Source organism: Cherax quadricarinatus, chromosome 43, assembly GCF_038502225.1.
Source record: "Cherax quadricarinatus isolate ZL_2023a chromosome 43, ASM3850222v1, whole genome shotgun sequence".
NCBI classification, from domain to species: domain Eukaryota; kingdom Metazoa; phylum Arthropoda; class Malacostraca; order Decapoda; family Parastacidae; genus Cherax; species Cherax quadricarinatus.
This window is the reverse complement of record NC_091334.1, coordinates 1,233,468-1,253,467: the sequence shown is the minus strand read 5'-3', so window position 1 is coordinate 1,253,467 and position 20,000 is coordinate 1,233,468. Positions and strand designations below refer to the sequence as shown.

General features: G+C 38.7%; 1 protein-coding gene across 1 annotated transcript in view; it reads right to left on the bottom strand.

Annotated features, from left to right (window-relative positions):
• The window catches only part of LOC128694354 (macrophage mannose receptor 1), a 175,642-nt gene that overhangs the window by 141,043 nt on the left and 14,599 nt on the right, over window positions 1-20,000 (bottom strand). The window contains exons 3-4 of the mRNA XM_070093469.1: window positions 14,910-14,986; window positions 9,491-9,634 (exon numbers count right to left, since the gene is read on the bottom strand). Coding sequence (XP_069949570.1) covers window positions 9,491-9,634; window positions 14,910-14,986 — 221 coding nt within the window. The remainder of the gene's footprint in view (window positions 1-9,490; window positions 9,635-14,909; window positions 14,987-20,000) is intronic.

The window sequence follows — 20,000 nt, the reverse complement described above, 5'->3', positions numbered from 1 at the left end:
TGATAGGGAGTGCAGTAAGCTGTTATGGGACGAAATTCATAAGGCATCTAGATATGAAAATGTTGTGATAATGGGAGATTTTAACTTTAGAGAAATTGATTGGAACAATATGGCAGGAAATCTTGAGTTTAGTGACTTTCTGGATACGGTTCAGGATTGCTTTTTAGAACAGGTTGTGATGGAACCAACTAGAGGAAACAATCTGCTTGACTTGGTTCTTGCCAACAAAGAGTCACTAATTAATAATCTTGAGGTTAATGATGAGCTTGGGGAAAGTGTTCACAAATCACTTAGTTTCAATATATCATGGAATCACCCAGATAACTGCAATCAAATCTCTGTCCCAGATTTTCGCTTGGCCGACTTCATGGGACTGAAAAATTACCTGGTTGGGCTAAATTGGGATGTCCTGACTATGGGTCAGGTAGGTGATCTTGGTTGCCAATATGACTTTTTCAGAGCATAGTTCAAGCTGCCCAGACAACTTTTGTTCCGAGTAGGGAAATTAGATCTAACAAAAATGATCCCAAATGGATGAACAATAGGTTGAAACATCTCATTGGTCAAAAGAGAGGCATATATAGGCGTATCAAAAGAGGGGATAAGCAGTTAAGAAATCAATATATTCAATTAAAGAGAAATAAAGAAAGGAATAAGAAAAGCAAAAAGGGATTATGAGGCTAAGGTCGCAAGGGATTCAAAGACTAGCCCAAAAGGGGTCTTTCATGTATACAGAAGTAAGATTAGGGACAAGATTGGCCCACTTAAGAGTAACTCCACTGACAGTGAAAAGGATATGTGTGAAATTCCCAATACCTTCTTCCTCTCAGTTTTCACCCAGGAAAATACTAGTGATATTTCTGAAATAATAGGTTATGGAGAACAGGACGATAATAAACTATGTACGATTGCGGTAACTAGTGACATAGTTCTCAGACAAATAGAGAAACTAAAACCTAACAAATCCCCAGGCACTGATGAACTGTTTGCAAGGGTGTTAAAGGAATGTCAAGAGGAACTTAGCAAACCTTTGGCTAATCTTTTTAACGTATCAGTACAAACTGCCATAGTGCCTGATAAGTGGAAAATGGCAAATGTAATACCTATTTACAAGGTATGTGACAGGTCCTTGGCTTCGAACTATAGATCAATAAGCTTTACCTCCATAGTGGGAAAATTTATGGAATGAATAATTGCTGAAGCAATTCGTGGCCATCTTGACAGGCACAGATTGATTAATGAATCTCAACACGGTTTTACAAAGGGGCGTTCCTGTCTTACAAATTTACTAACATTTTTCACTAGGGTGTTTGAGGAGCTAGATCATGGTAATGAATATGATATTGTGTATATGGACTTCAGTAACGCTTTCGATAGAGTTCCACATCAGAGGCTATTGAGGAAACTTAAGGCACACAGAATAGGAGGAGAATTTTTTTCCTAGGTAGAGGCATGGCTGACAAATAGGCAGCAGAGAGTTTGCATAAATGGGGAGAGATCAGAATGGGGGCACGTCACAAGCAGTGTTCCTCAGGGGTCAGTGTTGGGCCCGTTGTTGTTCATAATTTACATAAACGACATAGATGAGGGAATAAATAGCGACATAAGCAAATATGTTGATGACATCAAAATAGGCCGTCCAATTCATTCTAATGAGGACACTAGAGCACTCCAGGATGATTTGATTAGTAGTAATTTTGTTAGTAGTAATCTGAAACCAAGACAACAATGCATTAGTGTTCGCAATAAAGCTAACAGAATTCTTGGCTTCATATCTAGAAGTATAAATAATAGAAGTCCTCAGGTTGTTCTTCAACTCTATATATCCTTGGTTAGGCCTCATTTAGACTATGCTGCTCAGTTCTGGTCACCGTATTACAGAATGGATATAAATGCTCTGGAAAACGTACAAAGGAGGATGACAAAAATGATCCCATGTATCAGAAATCTTCCCTATGAGGATAGACTGAGGGCCCTGAATCTGCACTCTCTCGAAAGGCATAAAATTAGGGGGGATATGATCGAGGTGTATAAATGGAAAACAGGAATAAATAAAGGGGATGTAAATAGCGTGCTGAAAATTTCCAGCCAAGACAGGACTCGTAGCAATGGTTTCAAGTTGGAAAAATTCAGATTCAGGAAGGATATAGGAAAGCACTGGTTTGGTAATAGAGTTGTGGATGTGTGGAACAAACTCCCCAGTACAGTTACTGAGGCTAAAACGTTGAGTAGTTTTAAAAATAGGTTAGATAAATACATGAGTGGGTGTGGGTGGGTGTGAGTTGGACCTGACTAGCTTGATCTGCTGGGTCTGGTGCCGTGCTCCTTCCTTGAGTGGAGGTGACCAGACTGGGTGGGTCATTGGGCTAATCCGGGGGGGACATGGACCTGCTCCGCATGGGTCAGTAGGCCTGTTGCAGTGTTCCTTCTTTCTTATGTTCTTTTGTTCTTAAATGTCTAGTTGGTTGGTTGGTCGGCCCATTAGCAAATTATTATATATAAATATATATATAGATAGACACCAAGAGCGTGACACCAAAGATGTATATAAATACACATCAGTAATTATTACAAACTGAAAATTATAGTCAAAGTTATTCTTAAAGTCAATAAAATAAAGAAAAGTAAAATCAGACGTCTTCTTCAAAATTTAAAATAATTTTTTTTTCGAAAACTGCTGTTAGTCATTCATTTTAGTTCATTTCTTATTTTTAATTCATTTTAATTTCCATGCTGAGGGCCCCCCAAAACCTAAAGTGCCCCGGGGCCCCCAAGGTCTAAATTCAGCCCTGATAACTACGATCACTAAAAGCAACAATAACATCTATGACATAAACACTAAACACATGAATACTTGACACATAAAAACATTTAAGATATAATCACTAACATACAAATATAATAAAAAATAACATGAACACTAAAGACATGATCATGAATCACCAAAAACACAAAAAAAAAAAAACTAACACGCGAACACACACACCAAAAAAACTAGACATGAACGAAAATTTAAGATATAAGTACCAAAATCTAAACTTAAACACAAAAACATAATGACTAAACACATGATCACTATTCTCCAGTACACACACAAAACAATAATTAATATAAGATATTTCTAAGAAGAATTAATGAAAGTGGGCGTGTTCTATGAGGATTTAGTGAAAAAAAAATGGAAATTCGCTGAGAAAAGGGGTATGTTGATCTTGAGCCTTTGTGTGATGTCTGTTATCATATCTTATGTAGATCATGAGTTGTGTATAAATAAGTGCATAGAGTCAATTTGTACATAGTCGTATGTTGGTGAGTGTGTATGAGGTGAGTTGGAAGCAGTAAGTCATTATTGGTCGGTCTATGACCTGCGGTCACTGGGTATCTCACTAGCAGCTCTCGTATGTGTACTCACCTAATTGTACTCACCTAATTGTGGTTGCAGGGGTCGAGACTCGGCTCCTGGCCCCGCCTCTTCACTCATCGTTACTAGGTCCTCTCTCTCTCTCTGCTCCCTGAGCTTTGTCATACCTCGTCTTAAAGCTATGTATGGTTGCTCCTGCCTCCACTGCATCACTTGCTAGACTATTCCACTTCCTGATAACTCTATGACTGAAGAAATACTTCCTAACATCCCTGTGACTCGTCTGAGTCTTCAGCTTCCAATTGTGACCCCTTGTTTCTGTGTCCTTTCTATGGAACATCCTGTCCACGCAGTATTTTGTACGTCGTTATAATGTCTTCCCTGACCCTCCTGTCCTCCAGTGTCGTCAGGGCGATTTCTCTCAACCTTTCTTCGTAGGACATTCCCCTGAGCTTCGGAACTAACCTTGTCGCAAACCTTTGCACTTTCTCTAATTTCTTGACGTTCTTGACCAGGTGTGGGTTCCAAGCACGTACTGCATACTCCAGTGTGGGACTGACGTACACCATGTACAAAATCTTGAACGATTCCTTACTAAGGTATCGGAACGCTATTTTCAGATTTGCCAGGCGCCCATATGCTGCAGCAGTTATCTGGTTGATATGTGTGCTTCCGGAGACATGCTCGGTGTTATGCTCACCCCAAGATTTTCCTCCTTCAGTGAGGTTTACAATCTTTGGCCACCTAGCCTATACTTTGTCTGTGGATTCTTTGTCCTTCCCCAATTTTCATGACTTTGCATTTGGTGGGGTTGAATTCGAGAAGCCAGTTGCTGGACCACGTGTTCAGCTTGTCCAGGTCTCTTTGTAGTCCTGCCTAATCCTCATCTGATTTAATTCTCATTAACTTCACATCTGCGAACAGGGACACTTCTGAGTCTATCCTTTCCACTATGTCATTCACATATACCAAAAATAGCACTGGTCCTAGGACTGACCCCCGTGGGACCCCGCTCGTCACAGGCGCCCACTGTGATACCTCATCACTTACCATGACTTCTTGTTACCTCCCTGTCAGGTAATCTTTGATCCATTGCAGTGCCCTTCCTGTTATACTCACCTGATCCTCCAGCTTCTGCACTAATCTCTTGTGAGGAACTGTGTCGAAGGCCTTCCTGCAGTCCAGGAAAATGCAATAAACCCACCCCTCTCTTTTGTGTCTTCTGTTACTTTGTCATAAAACTCCAGAAAGTTTGTGACACAGGATTTGGCTTCCATGAATCCGTGCTGGTTGTCGTTTATAATCTTGTTCCGTACCAGGTGCTCCACCATTCTCCTCCTGATAATCTTCTCCATGACTTTGCGTACTATACACGTCAGTGACACTGGTCTGTAGTTTAGTGCCTCTTTTCTGTCTCCGTTTTTTTAAAAATGGGGACTACATTTGCCGTCTTCCATACCTCAGATAGTTGCCCAGTTTCAAGGGATATGTTGAAGATTGTGGTTAGTGGCACACACAGCGTCTCTGCTCCTCTAAGGACCCATGGGGAGATGTCCGGTCCCATCGCCTTTGAGGAATTAAGGTCACTTAGCAGCTTCTGCTCCTCCTCCTCAGTTGTGTGTATGTCACCCAACACTTGTTGGTATATTCCCTTGTGGTGGTCCCCTCTGTGCTATCTTCCCAGAGTCCTTCCTATCTCTACTGTAAATACTTACTTGTATGTGTGCATGTGTGTGTGTGTGTGTGTGTGTGTGTGTGTGTGTGTGTACTCACCTATTTGTACTCACCTATTCGTGGTTGCAGGGGTCGAGTCCTAGCTCCTGGCCCCGCCTCTTCACCGGTTGCTACTAGGCCCTCTCTCTCCCCGCTCCATGAGCTTTATCAAACCTCGTCTTAAAACTGTGTATGGTTCCTGCCTCCACTACGTCATTTTCTAGGCTATTCCACTGCCTTACAACTCTATGACTGAAGAAATACTTCCTACTATCTCTCTGACTCATTTGTGTCTTCAACTTCCAATTGTGGCCTCTTGTTTCTGTGTCCCCTCCCTGGAACATCCTGTCTTTGTCCACCTTGTCTATTCCACGCAGTATTTTATATGTCGTTATCATGTCTCCCCTGACCCTCCTGTCCTCCAGTGTGGTCAGGCCGATTTCCCTTAATCTTTCTTCATAGGACATTCCCCTTAGCTCTGGAACTAACCTTGTCGCAAACCTTTGTACTTTCTCTAGTTTCTTGACGTGCTTTATCAAGTGCGGGTTCCAAACAGGTGCTGCATACTCCAGTATGGGCCTGACATACACGGTGTACAGTGTCTTGAATGATTCCTTACTAAGGTGTCGGAATGCTGTTCTCAGGTTTGCCAGGCGCCCATATGCTGCAGCAGTTATCTGATTGATGTGTGCTTCCGGAGACATGCTCGGTGTTATACTCACCCCAAGATCTTTCTCCTTGAGTGAGGTTTGCAGTCTTCGGCCACCTAGCCTATACTCTGTCTGTGGTCTTCTGTGCCCTTCCCCTATCTTCATGACTTTGCATTTGGCAGGATTAAATTCGAGAAGCCATTTGCTGGACCAGGTGTCCAGTCTGTCCAGGTCTCTTTGAAGTCCTGCCTGGTCCTCATCAGATTTAATTCTCCTCATTAACTTCACATCATCTGCAAACAGGGACACTTCTGAGTCTAACCCTTCCGTCATGTCGTTCACGTGTGTGTGTGTGTGTGTGTGTGTGTGTGTGTGTGTGTGTGTGTATGTATGTGTGTGTGTTTGTGAGTGTATGTGTGTGTGTGTATGTGTGTGTGAATTTTTCATCACATCCTCTCAGTTTTTTCGCAGGAAGATACTAGCTAAATTTCAGAAATAATAAATTATGTTGAACAGGACGATCATAAGCTATGCACGATTAGCGTAACTAGTGACAAGGTACTCAGACAAATAGAGAAATTAAAACCTAACAAATCCCCAGGTCCTGATGAACTGTTTGCAAGGGTTTTAAAGGAATGTAAAGAGGAACTTAGCAAACCTTTGGCTAATCTTTTCAACATATCACTACAAACTGGCATAGTGCCTGATAAGTGGAAAATAGCAAATGTAATACCTATTTACAAGGCAGGTGACAGGTCCTTAGCTTTGAACTATAGACCAATAAGACTTACCTCCACAGTGGGAAAATTTGTGGAATCAATAATTGCCGAGGCAATTCGTAGCCATCTTGATAGACATAAATTGATTAATGAATCTCAGCTCAGTTATGAAACTGTAAATCTTTTTAATGTATTAACTAATACTGAAAACAACAACAACAAAAAATTGTAGTATAATAAATGAAAGTTGTAAAAATGAATTTGTGTATTGATTTACCTCTGATTTAAGAAAAAAAAAAAAAAAACACGCCAGCCAAGTGTAGAAGAGGAAAAATTATTGAGTTATCCCAGGTTAAGTTAGCACATCGTGGTAAAACTTTACAATGGTAAAACTTTATAGTGGTAAAAATTTACAATGGTAAAACTTTACAGTGGTAAAACTTTACAATGGTAAAACTTTATAGTGGTAAAAATTTACAATGGTAAAACTTTACAGTGGTAAAACTTTACAATGGTAAAACTTTACAGTGGTAAAACTTTACAATGGTAAAACTTTATAGTGGTAAAAATTTACAATGGTAAAACTTTACAGTGGTAAAACTTTACAGTGGTAAAACTTTACAGTGGTAAAACTTTACAGTGGTAAAACTTTACAGTGGTAAAACTTTACAGTGGTAAAACTTTACAGTGGTAAAACTTTACAATGGTAAAACTTTACAGTGGTAAAACTTTACAATGGTAAAACTTTACAGTGGTAAAACTTTACAGTGGTAAAACTTTACAGTGGTAAAACTTTACAGTGGTAAAAATTTACAATGGTAAAACTTTACAGTGGTAAAACTTTACAGTGGTAAAACTTTAGTGGTAAAACTTTACAGTGGTAAAACTTTACAGTGGTAAAACTTTACAGTGGTAAAACTTTACAGTGGTAAAACTTTACAATGGTAAAACTTTACAGTGGTAAAACATTACAATGGTAAAACTTTACAGTGGTAAAACTTTACAATGGTAAAACTTTACAGTGGTAAAACTTTACAGTGGTAAAACTTTACAGTGGTAAAACTTTACAGTGGTAAAACTTTACAGTGGTAAAACTTTAGTGGTAAAAATTTACAATGGTAAAACTTTACAGTGGTAAAACTTTACAGTGGTAAAACTTTACAGTGGTAAAACTTTACAGTGGTAAAAATTTACAATGGTAAAACTTTACAGTGGTAAAACTTTACAGTGGTAAAACTTTACAGTGGTAAAAATTTACAGTGGTAAAACTTTACAGTGGTAAAACTTTATAGTGGTAAAATTTACAGTGGTAAAACTTTACAGTGGTAAAACTTTACAGTGGTAAAAATTTACAGTGGTAAAACTTTACAGTGGTAAAACTTTACAGTGGTAAAAATTTACAGTGGTAAAACTTTACAGTGGTAAAACTTTACAGTGGTAAAACTTTACAGTGGTAAAAATTTACAATGGTAAAACTTTACAGTGGTAAAACTTTACAGTGGTAAAACTTTAGTGGTAAAACTTTACAGTGGTAAAAATTTACAGTGGTAAAACTTTACAGTGGTAAAACTTTATAGTGGTAAAATTTACAGTGGTAAAACTTTACAGTGGTAAAACTTTACAGTGGTAAAAATTTACAGTGGTAAAACTTTACAGTGGTAAAACTTTACAGTGGTAAAAATTTACAGTGGTAAAACTTTAGTGGTAAAACTTTATAGTGGTAAAATTTATTACCTCTGTGATTCTTGTAAGCAATTATATTTATGAGCCAGCTGCTATAATATGACACAGGTGTTTACCAGAAGTTAGAAAAAATTATACCATAGCTCGAAATTCAAAACTCTGTGGGTGTCATACTTCTACTTATATTCGAATTTAAAAAAAATAATGGTAAATTTGACCCAAGGAACTCAGGGGTGACCCAGGAGCCTGAGCCCGACTCGACCGGTCATGGAATAGACCCCCAAAAACTGAAAAAAATGGAAAATTTGCCAACCTCCATAAGCTTGATAGGAGGAAGTAGATTATTATTATTATTATTATAATCAAGGGAGAAGCGCTAAACCCGGAGGATTATACAGCGCCTGGGGGGGGGGATGTGGAAGGCATTCAGGCTTAATTCGGGGAACTGGAGCACAGATCCAATTCCCTAAATCAAGAGCCCCTCACCAACATCAAGGAACCTTCCTTGAGGGGAGGAGGAAGTAGAGAACGCCCTAGTAGGGTAGGGGAGATAACTTTGTATGATGCATGTAGTAGGAGTGGCAGCAGGGGGTGCGAAAATGAGGACAGAAAATTTAAAAAATAAAATAAAAAAAAATCGAAAAAAGAGGGAGAGGTGAGGGGGGTGTCAATGGGGGGCTTGTGTGGGTCCCTCCAAAAAATTGATGGGACGGAGCCCCCACTCCAAAAAACAAGGGAAGCAGAGCCCCCACTCAATTTTTTTTTAGAAAAATTAATTTTAAATGAGCTCTTGCTAATTGACCAGTTTAACATATTCGGCACGACATAAATATATATATATATAAATATATAGATATATATATATATATATATATATATATATATATATATATATATATATATATATTAAAATATATTTTTGAATAAATAGTAAGCTTATTTGTAACCACTTAATAATACTAGTAATTTCGGAATGGTGAATTAAAAAACATGGAGTACGTGCTTCTATGCACACCCACTCAAACCATGATTAATATTATTATAATTTTTATTATTATCATAGTGTAGACCTTTAATTAAAGTGATTAATAAGTAAAGAAAGATCACTGGATACTGCGAGAATGCTGCAGTGTCCAGTGATCTTCATCTTCTTATTAATCACAACCTGTTCTCCTACAAGACTGGTATAAAACAAGAGAGACAATAAGTAGGGTACTTACTAATATCGCACATAAATATGAAACTCTGCAGGTAGGTAGGTAGGTAGGAGGGTACATGGCACTAGGAAAACATCTAGGAAGGGACTCACCTGCTTCCATCTCACACTGTTATGGCGTAACGAACGTAAGTAGGTGCAGGAAACTCACCTACTGCTGCTTCACACAGGTATGGTAAGTAATCTTCGCAGACTGATTCGTTGAGCATGAAAGTTGACCTGTCAACCGTTGCACAGAACTCTTTGACGGTGATAACAGAACTGAATAATACAGTGATGATGAATCTAATCTGGGCTGAAAAAAAAAAGAGAAATTGTCGTCTTGTTTTAGCTTATTGTAATGTTACAGGGAGAAATTTTCAGTCATTATTTGACCCTTACGAGCTTTGCGCTTCCCCATAAATGTGAAATATATAACTCAGATAACCCATGCGTTGTATGAACCTTATGGGAGAAGTGACTCTCGTGAGTATAATTATACTAATGACCTCCCATTACTCAGACTGTAGGATCCATGCGGCTTTAGCGCTTTTCCATGAATACTGAATATTAGCAGAAACTAAGTTAATTTTTTTTTTTTCAATCCTAAACTGACGCAGCTGTCGATCAAGAGACGGGTGAAGTTTGTATGCTTCATTACCCGTTCCTTATAACCTCCCTGCACTCCTATAACCTCCCTGCACTCCTATAACCTCCCTGCACTCCTATAACCTCCCTGCACTCCTATAACCTCCCTGCACTCCTATAACCTCCCTGCACTCCTATAACCTCCCTGCACTCCTATAACCTCCCTGCACTCCTGTAACCTCCCTGCACTCCTATAACCTCCCTGCACTCCAATAACCTCCCTGCACTCCTATAACCTCCCTGCACTCCTATAACCTCCCTGCACTCCTATAACCTTCCTGCACTCCTTTCCCTTCACCGCCCTCAATTCTGTCCTCACCACTTTCCTTACTTCACCACAATTTGCATTTACACCTTTCATACTGTCCCTTTTGACATCCTTTCCGCCACCTACCATAACTTCCTTCCTTCCTATTAGATTCTTTTATTGCATCAAGAACACCTACCATATCCCTTTCCCACCTTGCTTCTTAACTCCCTTCCAAACCTCCTACCTCGCCTTTTCCTACCCCGCCACCTCTCCCTAACCTCCCACTCACGGATATTGTTGGGAAGCCAAGCACATCTTTATACCTTGAAGAAGCGGGAATGGTTTGAACAAAGAGATCCCGATGTTCACCCAAAGATGCAGAGAGGAAACAAGTGCAAGAATATGGAAAGACTAGAAAGCGAAGAACATTAGAAAACAGAATACTGGGCAAAAGAGTAAGAAATGAATATTCAGACGACGAAAAGAAATGATGAGCGACAATTTGAGAAAGACATAGCACCCAATCTTGTCTCACAATCCTGCATGAGTTCCATGGCGAAGTTGCAGAAGTGAGGCAGGAGAAAGAGAGCGAGAGAGCGAGTGATGGGTGGAGTGCATATTCTTGGACTGTTTCCAGCTCTTCACAGGCGTAAGTAAAGAGCCGCAACTGTACTCTGATGAGTATAACCTTTTTTTTCCCCAAGAGAAGCAGAGGAAAGGACCTCTGTCCTGCCAGTAGCTGTAATTTCTCTTTCAATTCTAGCCTATTACTAACAGTTCTAAGTACAAGCATCACATTGTTTTCCTTTCTTAGGTTATAAATCCAGTTCCGCTGGATTTCTTCTACCATGGCTATCAGTGGTTGCTCCACAGCAATGATAGATGTTAGAAGTAGATTTATGTGATGGGTGGTATCTTTTCCTATGAGCATTGTTTGCCTTTTTATGGCGACAGAGTGAGCATTTTCATAAAATAGGAACAAAGCTTAGGATTTGAAATGGGGAGAATATCTTGATTCCATGTAAATGGAATGTAGTCCATGTGAGGAATTCACCTCCATTCAGATTCTCTCTACAAAGAGGTTCTTGTCAGCTTGCTGATCACGGTTTATTTCAGTATAATTCACCTGAGCTTTAGATTTAATTAATTTGGCCCTATTTTCTTCAATGAAGCTGGTGGGATCAATGGTTCGGGTCTTGGCACATCTTCGGTGGGGAACATCTCCTTACATCTGCTGCCCCTTTTCACCTAGCAGTAAGTAGGTACCTGGGTGTAAGTCGACTGGTGTGGATCACATCCCAGGGGTGGTAGTAAACCATAGATAGGACAGGATTTTGTAAAGAGCTCTAATGAGTCATTAAAAATTGATATGTTTAAAAAAAATATTGCTTTACTTTTCAAATTGTTTCATCAGGAAATGAATACTTTGCCTCTCTCTCTCTCTCTCTCTCTCTCTCTCTCTCTCTCTCTCTTTGAAGATGCATTAACAGAAATACCCCCTGATCTATTGTACATAGCTGTCAAGCAATATTGTGATACTGTGCATCTATATCAAGCATCTCAGGCTATACCAGTTTAGCTAACAATTTGGTGTCAAGAAACTTTGTTGATACTCAGTGCAGTAGACTTTGCACAATAGTGGAAGCACTCAGAAATACATTGGATGCACGACAGGAAGATACTAAGCTGTTAATAGTTGAAAATGTTTTACTGTAACTCTGCTTTTGCCTATTCGCTAAAAAAACTTTTTTTTGGCTGTCTCCAGCCTAGCCTTCGAAAATGTAGATAGCAAGCGTAGTGATGCACTGTTTTGGTATGCTAATGTTTAAGCAGCAGCAGAACCATTCTTACAAGATTTATACATATCAGAATATCGCCAGATTTGTAGAAATATAATCATAGCCAGAGGACATGATTATCTCATAAGTCAGATACAACAGTTATTTAATTATTGATGTCTTTCTGACACAGAAAATAAATCTTCCAGTCCGTTTGTCTTTGCCTGCCAAAAGGTTCGTTAGAAAAAGAAAACAGCTTTGAAATAGTTTGCACTGTGGGTTGACAATACAATAACGGAAAGAAGTCACCATGGAAGGAAGACTTTGTTCTGGTGTTATAGTTCACTACCGCTATCCATATATATTTCAGAGTTGATGGAAACATTGTTAAAATATTACCTCCTTTATACTTAACATTAGATAGCTAATTAAAAAGAAAATAGATTGAATTGACTTTTAAAAGTTTAAATAATTTTCTAACAGACATTATTTTAATTGAATTGCATTTACTTATAACTAGTAATTAAGAGCAAAAATTTTATTTTCGTTTACATATAAACTGTACACAAATAACCCAAACATAGAAGAAAGTTTATGATGACTTCCCGATACGACATGAACCACTGACAAGTATCACTAACACAGGAAGGTAAGGGAGCCAGCATATATATATATATATATATATATATATATATATATATATATATATATATATATATATATATATATATATATATATATATATAATCAATAACAACACTGCGACTAGCCAAGGACTCGAACCCATGCTGCTTTGACCTGCCTCATGGTGGGCGAAAACTCATGACGCCTTAATCCACTAGACCATACAATTCTTGAGTAGCTCATCCAGCGGAACTGAATGTTGTACTCGCTACGCAAGGACATACGATGGTGTGGATGACTCTAGGCTAATTTCATTCTAGTCCCTGTTTGGTGTACTAGTACAACGAGCAGTATTTTATATTATTGTGCCCACGAACGAGTGGTATTGATCAATAATAACACTGCGACTAGCCAAGGACTCGAACCCATGCTGCTTTGGCCTGCCTAGAAAGAAATTAGCCTAGAATCATCCACAACATCGTATGTCCTTGGGTAGCGAGTACAACATCCAGTTCCGCTGGATGCGCTACTCTTAAGGATTGTATAGTCCAGTGGATTAAGGCGTCATGAGTTTTCGCCCACCATGAGGCAGGCCAAAGCAGCATGGGTTCGAGTCCTTGGCTAGTCGCAGTGTTGTTATTGATCAATACCACTCGTTCGTGTGCTATATATATATATATATATATATATATATATATATATATATATATATATATATATTAAGCAGGAACTAGGGTAGACTCTAGAGGCATTAGTAGCAGGAGGAGGGGCACGAACTAGATTACTGCCAAGTGTGTTAGTATGGCAAAAAGTTAGTTTAATGTCTAAGGAACAGAGAGTTGTTGAGATTACAGAGAGTGGAAATAAAGGGAAGACAAAGAACAAAGGAGTAGAGTGTTTGGGGGAGAAGAAAGTCAGTTTAGCAAGTGAGCAGGAAGAGTTTATGATATCAGAAGGGTTGCCAAGACGAGAGAACGAATTGCAAAGAATGAAAATTTCAGAGTCAAGGATCGGAGGGTCACTTTTCTTGTCAGAGGGAGCGTGGTATGAAAAGTAGTGAATGTACATGCCACTGTGCATATACATAAACGGAAAAAGAAGAGCCTGTAGCCGAGTGACGGACATGTACACAAGGGAAGGAAGCAAAGAGTTAGATTCACATTCAGCTCCCTCATTATAGACAATGTAGCAATAATATTGTTGCATCAGAGTATATATAATTGAACGAAACATGTGAATAAACACACTGGCAAGTCACATTACTCATATTTTCCAACAATGATTACTAAAAATGTTTTATACAGACACGACGCCACCATGTTTCATCCCCAGTACAATCACCCCTAAATACGCTTACTGTCTGACATCACTGTTTTTCTTCCATGACCTCACTTGTTACCTCGTATTTAACCTCTCCCGAGCCTGACCTCAGGTTGCTTGTTTGCTTTATAAAAGCTTCACTTTAAACACTGTTTTTCTCACTTCCTGTCACCTTACACTTTCCTCTACCCATCTGGTCGAATTCGAAATAATTTCCTTCACAAGTGGGTGCTAAAGGGATGTTGTAGTGAGTTCCAATGTTATGGAGTAGCAGTTGTTAATTATTTCCAGGGTTCATCACCTGTACCGGTGGTTCTCAATAAACTGTAGAAGTTGCTGCTGATCTGTAACCGGGGTATTAATAACCTGCAGAAGTGCGTGTTAATGATCTGTAACAGTGAGTGATTATGACGTGCCATACTGTGTGTTAATGGACTGTTTTAGTGGGTTGTAATAACATGTAATATTAGGTGCTAATGTTCAAAAGAGGTGATTTTTAATGTCCTGTAATAGTGAGTGCTATTGATCTGCTACAGTGGATGTTAATGATCTGTAGAAGTGAGTGGTAAGGAGTTCTAATAGCTTGTAAGTGGGTGATCTTCCATAATGGGTGTTAATGATCTGCCATAATGGGGGTTAATGATATGCCATAGTGGGTGTAATAGTGAACTCTAATAGTAGGTGATAATGAAATGCAATAGCGATTGATAGTGACGGATTTATTGGATTTATGACTAATGGTCAGTAATCATTGCTTATATAAGTACTAATGCAACATTGGGTGGTAATGACCTGTAGTGGTGTCACCGATCCATCTCTAACGGATCGGGATTTTATTAATAGTTAAACGTTAAGCTTGTGAGGGATATACAATGCCTCAGTAACAGGAGGCAATCAGGTTTGGTCAGCGGAAGGAAAAGATAGCTCCAATTTCTTGGATCTAAACATATGAAGCTGAAAGAAAAACATACGTTCTGAAGTGCCGTTGATGGAATCTTGCACCCAGAAAGACGTGTAAACATCTCTTACGTCATCCAGCCCAGTCAATCTGTCATATAATTAATATAAATAATTATTCTTAATATTCTGGAAAAGTAAAATGACAGCAGCAGTCAAATTATACAAGTTTATGCTAATTATGAGGCAATGAATCTGTAGGGGTTTAGGCAGGTTAGGTAAAGTTTGTCAGGAAACAGGACAAGTGTTTCCTGACGCAGGTCTTAGTCATATGATGATCCACAGTTAGAGCTTTTGGTCATCTGACTGGGGCCTTCCACTGGCATACCCGTCCATTCCCTTAAAAATTATGGTTTAGATTATTTACGTACGGGTTACAACTCTTGGAAAATGTGAGGTATTGGTAATATATCATTGGAAAGCGCTGAACCTGTGGAAGTCATGTATAGCACATGGTACTTTAAGGTAATAATAATCATAATGTTAGTGTTGCTTATTTGTTCGGTAGTTAGGAAAATGCAAACGTATTCTTATACGTTTTTCTCTCTTCTACAAATAAATGCAATTTGTCCTTTATCTGAAGTATCAGATTATAATATACATAACATGTCACTGCAGTCATATTAATAATCTGTATAATTGTCAGTATTTTTTATAGTTAACGTTTATAAAGTTGTAGGAATATGTTTAAGCCTCAGCTTGAATGTGGTAGGTTTATATTTAGTGTTATTGTGTATGTGTTTCATTTACCTGTTAGAGAGTTGGTTGACTTTCAGTAAATGTTAGCAATAATTCTGTCATGTTTTAGGTATGTTCGACATATTTATGTAGGTATCATGCATATAAAGTTTTAAATAAAATATAATAATAATAATAATAAGGAGGGGTGGTAATGTTGCAGTTTAAAAACTGTAGTGTAAAGCACCCTTCTGGCAAGACAGTGATGGAGTGAATGATGGTGAAAGTTTTTCTTTTTCGGGCCACCCTGCCTTGGTGGGAATCAGCCAGTGTGATAATAAAATAAAATAATAATATTATTATTATTATTATTAATATATTCATAGGGAAGAACTAAATCATACTTGCAATACAGCTCCGGTAAAGAGAGATTCAGGTTTGGTCTAAAGAAGGAAAACAGTTCTACTTTCACAGATCAAAAGTCCTCCATCACAGAGTTGTTCGGGTAAAATCTCATGATCGTTTAGCCAGGCGTTACAGAAGCATCGTATTGTGTCAAATGTTGTCTTACATTCCATGAATATGTAGGCCATCATCTCTGTCTCTGTCTGTCTCTGTCTGTCTGTCTCTCTTTCTCTCAGTTACACAAGGGTTGTACAAGGTTAGATTAACATTATTTGCAAGCTAAGAGCTAATTTGCTAATTTGAAGCTAGAGCCAACTGTGGGTCAGTAATTTCATTTGGGAAACTGACTCTGTTTCGCTGATGTCGTTATGCTGTACGAACATTTTCCAGAGTCGAGTCAGCTTAGCAAAAATGATCTCAGATAAAGTTACATTATTATTATTATTATTATAATCAAGGGGAAGCGCTAAATCCGGAGGATTATACAGCGCCTGGGAGGGATGTGGAAGGCATTCAGGCTTAATTCGGGGAACTGGAGCACAGATCCAGTTCCCTAAATCAAGAGCCCCTCACCAACATCAAGGAACCTTCCTTGAGGGAAGATAAAGTTACAGCCAGAGTGCAGTTGCTGTTTGCTTCCCGTCTTAATATGAAGAAGCTCACTTCTCACTGTTAGCCGAGTGGACCCAAGTATTTCGACAATATTGGCTTTGGACAAAAAGTAAGGCCATTCACATCTCTCTGATGTTGCAGGCTCTGCTGAAATGATAGGTCTGTCCAGGCTGGTTCCAGGCGAGGGATAAGTCGTGTTGCTTAGTTTTCTATTGTGTCAAGAAGTCAGATATGAGACAGGGGCAGGTAATCCAAAAATGTGAAGCATACTCAATGTGTGAGTGTACATGTGCATCGTACAGAATCTTGCAACTTCTAATGTTCAGCAGGAGAGATAGCTGTAAGCTTCCTGGCCACTTTGCAAGATTTACAACGTGGTTCTTCATAGTCAGCTTGGAGACAAATTTCACGCCAAGGATATCAGCTTCATTCCCGGGAATCAAAACTCTCCCATTCATTCTTACCACTGTTCCAGCATTACCATTATAGTGCCCAGAGACCGTTGTCATTTGTATTTTCTAAGGAGCAAATGTGACTTGCCATAGTTTTCCACAGGCTGAATTAGCTTAAGCTGGTAATCACTGTAACTTTGAGCAGCTGGCATTTCCTTTCTTGGATAAGTAAATGTCAGACTACAGTCATGTGCATATGCATGGGATTGATATGAGAAGCTCATTGAATTAGACATTCCATAACAATGGTCCAAGCACACGTCACCTCTCTCCCTCTCTCTCTCCCTCCATCTCTCCCCCTCTCCCTCTCTATCCCCCTCTCCCTCTCTCTCTTCTTATGCCTTGTTATCGAACTTAAAAAAAAATTAATTTAGGCAGGTGGGAAATATAACACTTCTTCATATCTTCAGAGGATATTTATCGCCGAGTAAATTAACATTTTGGTGGTGAATCCATGTTCGTCATCAGGATTCATATTATGGAACCTGAGATGATAATGTACAACCAGTGTAAACAAGAAAAAATTACAATGACATAAAATCTGAAAAAAAAAAAAATAAAATAAATGAACAGACCAGTAAGGATATGATGTTATATGACCTTCAGGAATTAGGTAGTTACTCTGCAAAACAATCCGTTATATTAAATAAAAAATAAAGTTAAGCTCTCGAAAAGAGAGTAAACTATAAATGTTTCAGGGTAAATAATGTATATGAAGTATCACCGTCACTGATATCAAGTTTTAGCTGTTTCATATGTAGGGTCTAATAAATTTCTTAAATCCAAAGTGTTATGTGATTTAGCCTAAGAGATTCAGAGGGATAAGACTCCAATATGTGTATCTCATATGTTCACAAACTTCAGTAATAAAATTTTAGAAGGTACTTCCTACCACTTAGAATAAGTGAATTCGTATATTATATCTGAGCACAGAAGGACTGCAATCCTTAAACCTGAAATGTCTACAAATAATAAACGGGTTTACCAAAAGACTTTAAATTTAATTTTGGTGTAACTAGCTTTTAATAATTTTGAACATTGCTGCCTAATATTGTAACTCAGATGACCATAAAATGGAAGCTTAATATAAACAACAACTTCAGAAGCTGAAAATAATAGTATTGTCTACTAACAAACATTAACATATTTTGTTTGTACTTTAAATGATTCTTAAATCAATCTGAGAATGGAAGGCCTGAGCTTGCTACCACCTGCAGCTCACAAGACTGCCATCCCCACGAGCCTCTTTGGGGCGGGGCAGATGGCAGACCAGAGGCCTAGCTTCTCCCTACGAGCCCCGTGAGGGCGGGGAATGTGGCTAGGCCTGGGGACAGTTGGTCCCAAAGATGAGGGGGTACTTGTACCTCCTCCCATGGGAGACTTAAGTCTCGAGACACTCCCCAGATAGGGAGCCAAGGCCGGGTCACCACTACTTGGAAAAGACCCGGGCCGGGAGAATACCGGCGAATAAAAAAAAAAAAAAAGAATGTATCATCCACATATCTCCTTACATGAGAGCAACTGACAAGAACCTAGTCTTAATTAATATAATAATTTCAAACTGAAACTACGAACACAGCTTGTTGTATATCAATTGATGATGCATCATTATACAGTACAGAAGTTGCAAAAGTTGTTGAAGGAATCTGGAAGAGCATGAAGAGAGAAATTATGATGTGAACATAGAAACAAGAAAATATTGGATAATTTGGATGGGATATCAGTCAAAGTGGAGGGACGGAGTATGGAAAAAAACTAAATGTATTCAGATATTTAGGTGAGGAGCAATAGACAGATGGTTCTATGAAAAATGAGGAGAACCATAGATAAGATCAGTGAGCACAAGTAGGTAGTGTTGGCAAGAATCTATGAAATGAAAGTACGTAGTTTTTGTTGTGGTAAAATAAGGAAATGTACAGAAATATAATTTTACCAACACTTTTTCATGGGTGTGTGGCATGGGTCTGAAACGTTGTACGGAAAAAAAAGAGACTGGATACAGCTGTAATATTAGATTTTAGAGCAATGAGTGAATATTATACATAAAATTCAGTGTATAAGTTAGAAGACTGTGTGGGGGTTACAAGAAGTATAATTCTGGCTGCAGATGAGTTGTTGAAATTATTTGAGCATTTGGAGAGGATGGAGCAAAATAGGATGCTTGCTCAAGAGGATTTACATATGTGGGGTGGAAGGAAAGATGGGTTGAAAACATCCCAGAAAGGATTAGAAGCAGAGAGTAGAGGAGGTTTGGAATGCTAGGTGCTTGAACATCCAGAAGGCTTGTATGAATATGCTTGATCAGAGTGAATAGGAATAAGTGGCTTTTATAGTTTTATGGAACAAGTGGTTTTTATAGGTTTATGTGCGCTGGAGAGAGAGAGAAAGGAAACATTAATGATGTAACTCTGCTATCTGGACTTCAGTCCTCGACGTGGGAAAGACAGTGTCTGCACTATTTTATTAATACCTATCTTCCACTTATACACTTCGATCAGGTCTCCCCTCATTCTTCGTCTAACAAGTGAATGTAACTTAAGAGTCTTCAATCTTTCTTCATAAGGAAGATTTCTAATGCTATGTATTAATTTAGTCATCCTACGCTGAATGTTTTCTAACGAATTTATGTCCATTTTGTAATACGGAGACCAGAACTGAGCTGCATAATCTAGGTGAGGCCTTACTAATGATGTATAAAGCTGCAGTATGACCTCTGGACTTCTGTTGCTTACACTTCTTGATATAAATCCCAGTAATCTATTTGCCTTATTACGTACGCTTAGGCATTGCTGTCTTGGTTTAAGGTTGCTGCTCACCATAACCCCCAAGTCCTTTTCGCAATCTGTATGGCTAAGTTCTACATCATTTAACTTATAAGTACTAGGGTTATGGGCACTCCCAAGCTTCAGAACCTTGCATTTATCTATATTGAACTGCATCTGCCACTTTTCTGACCAA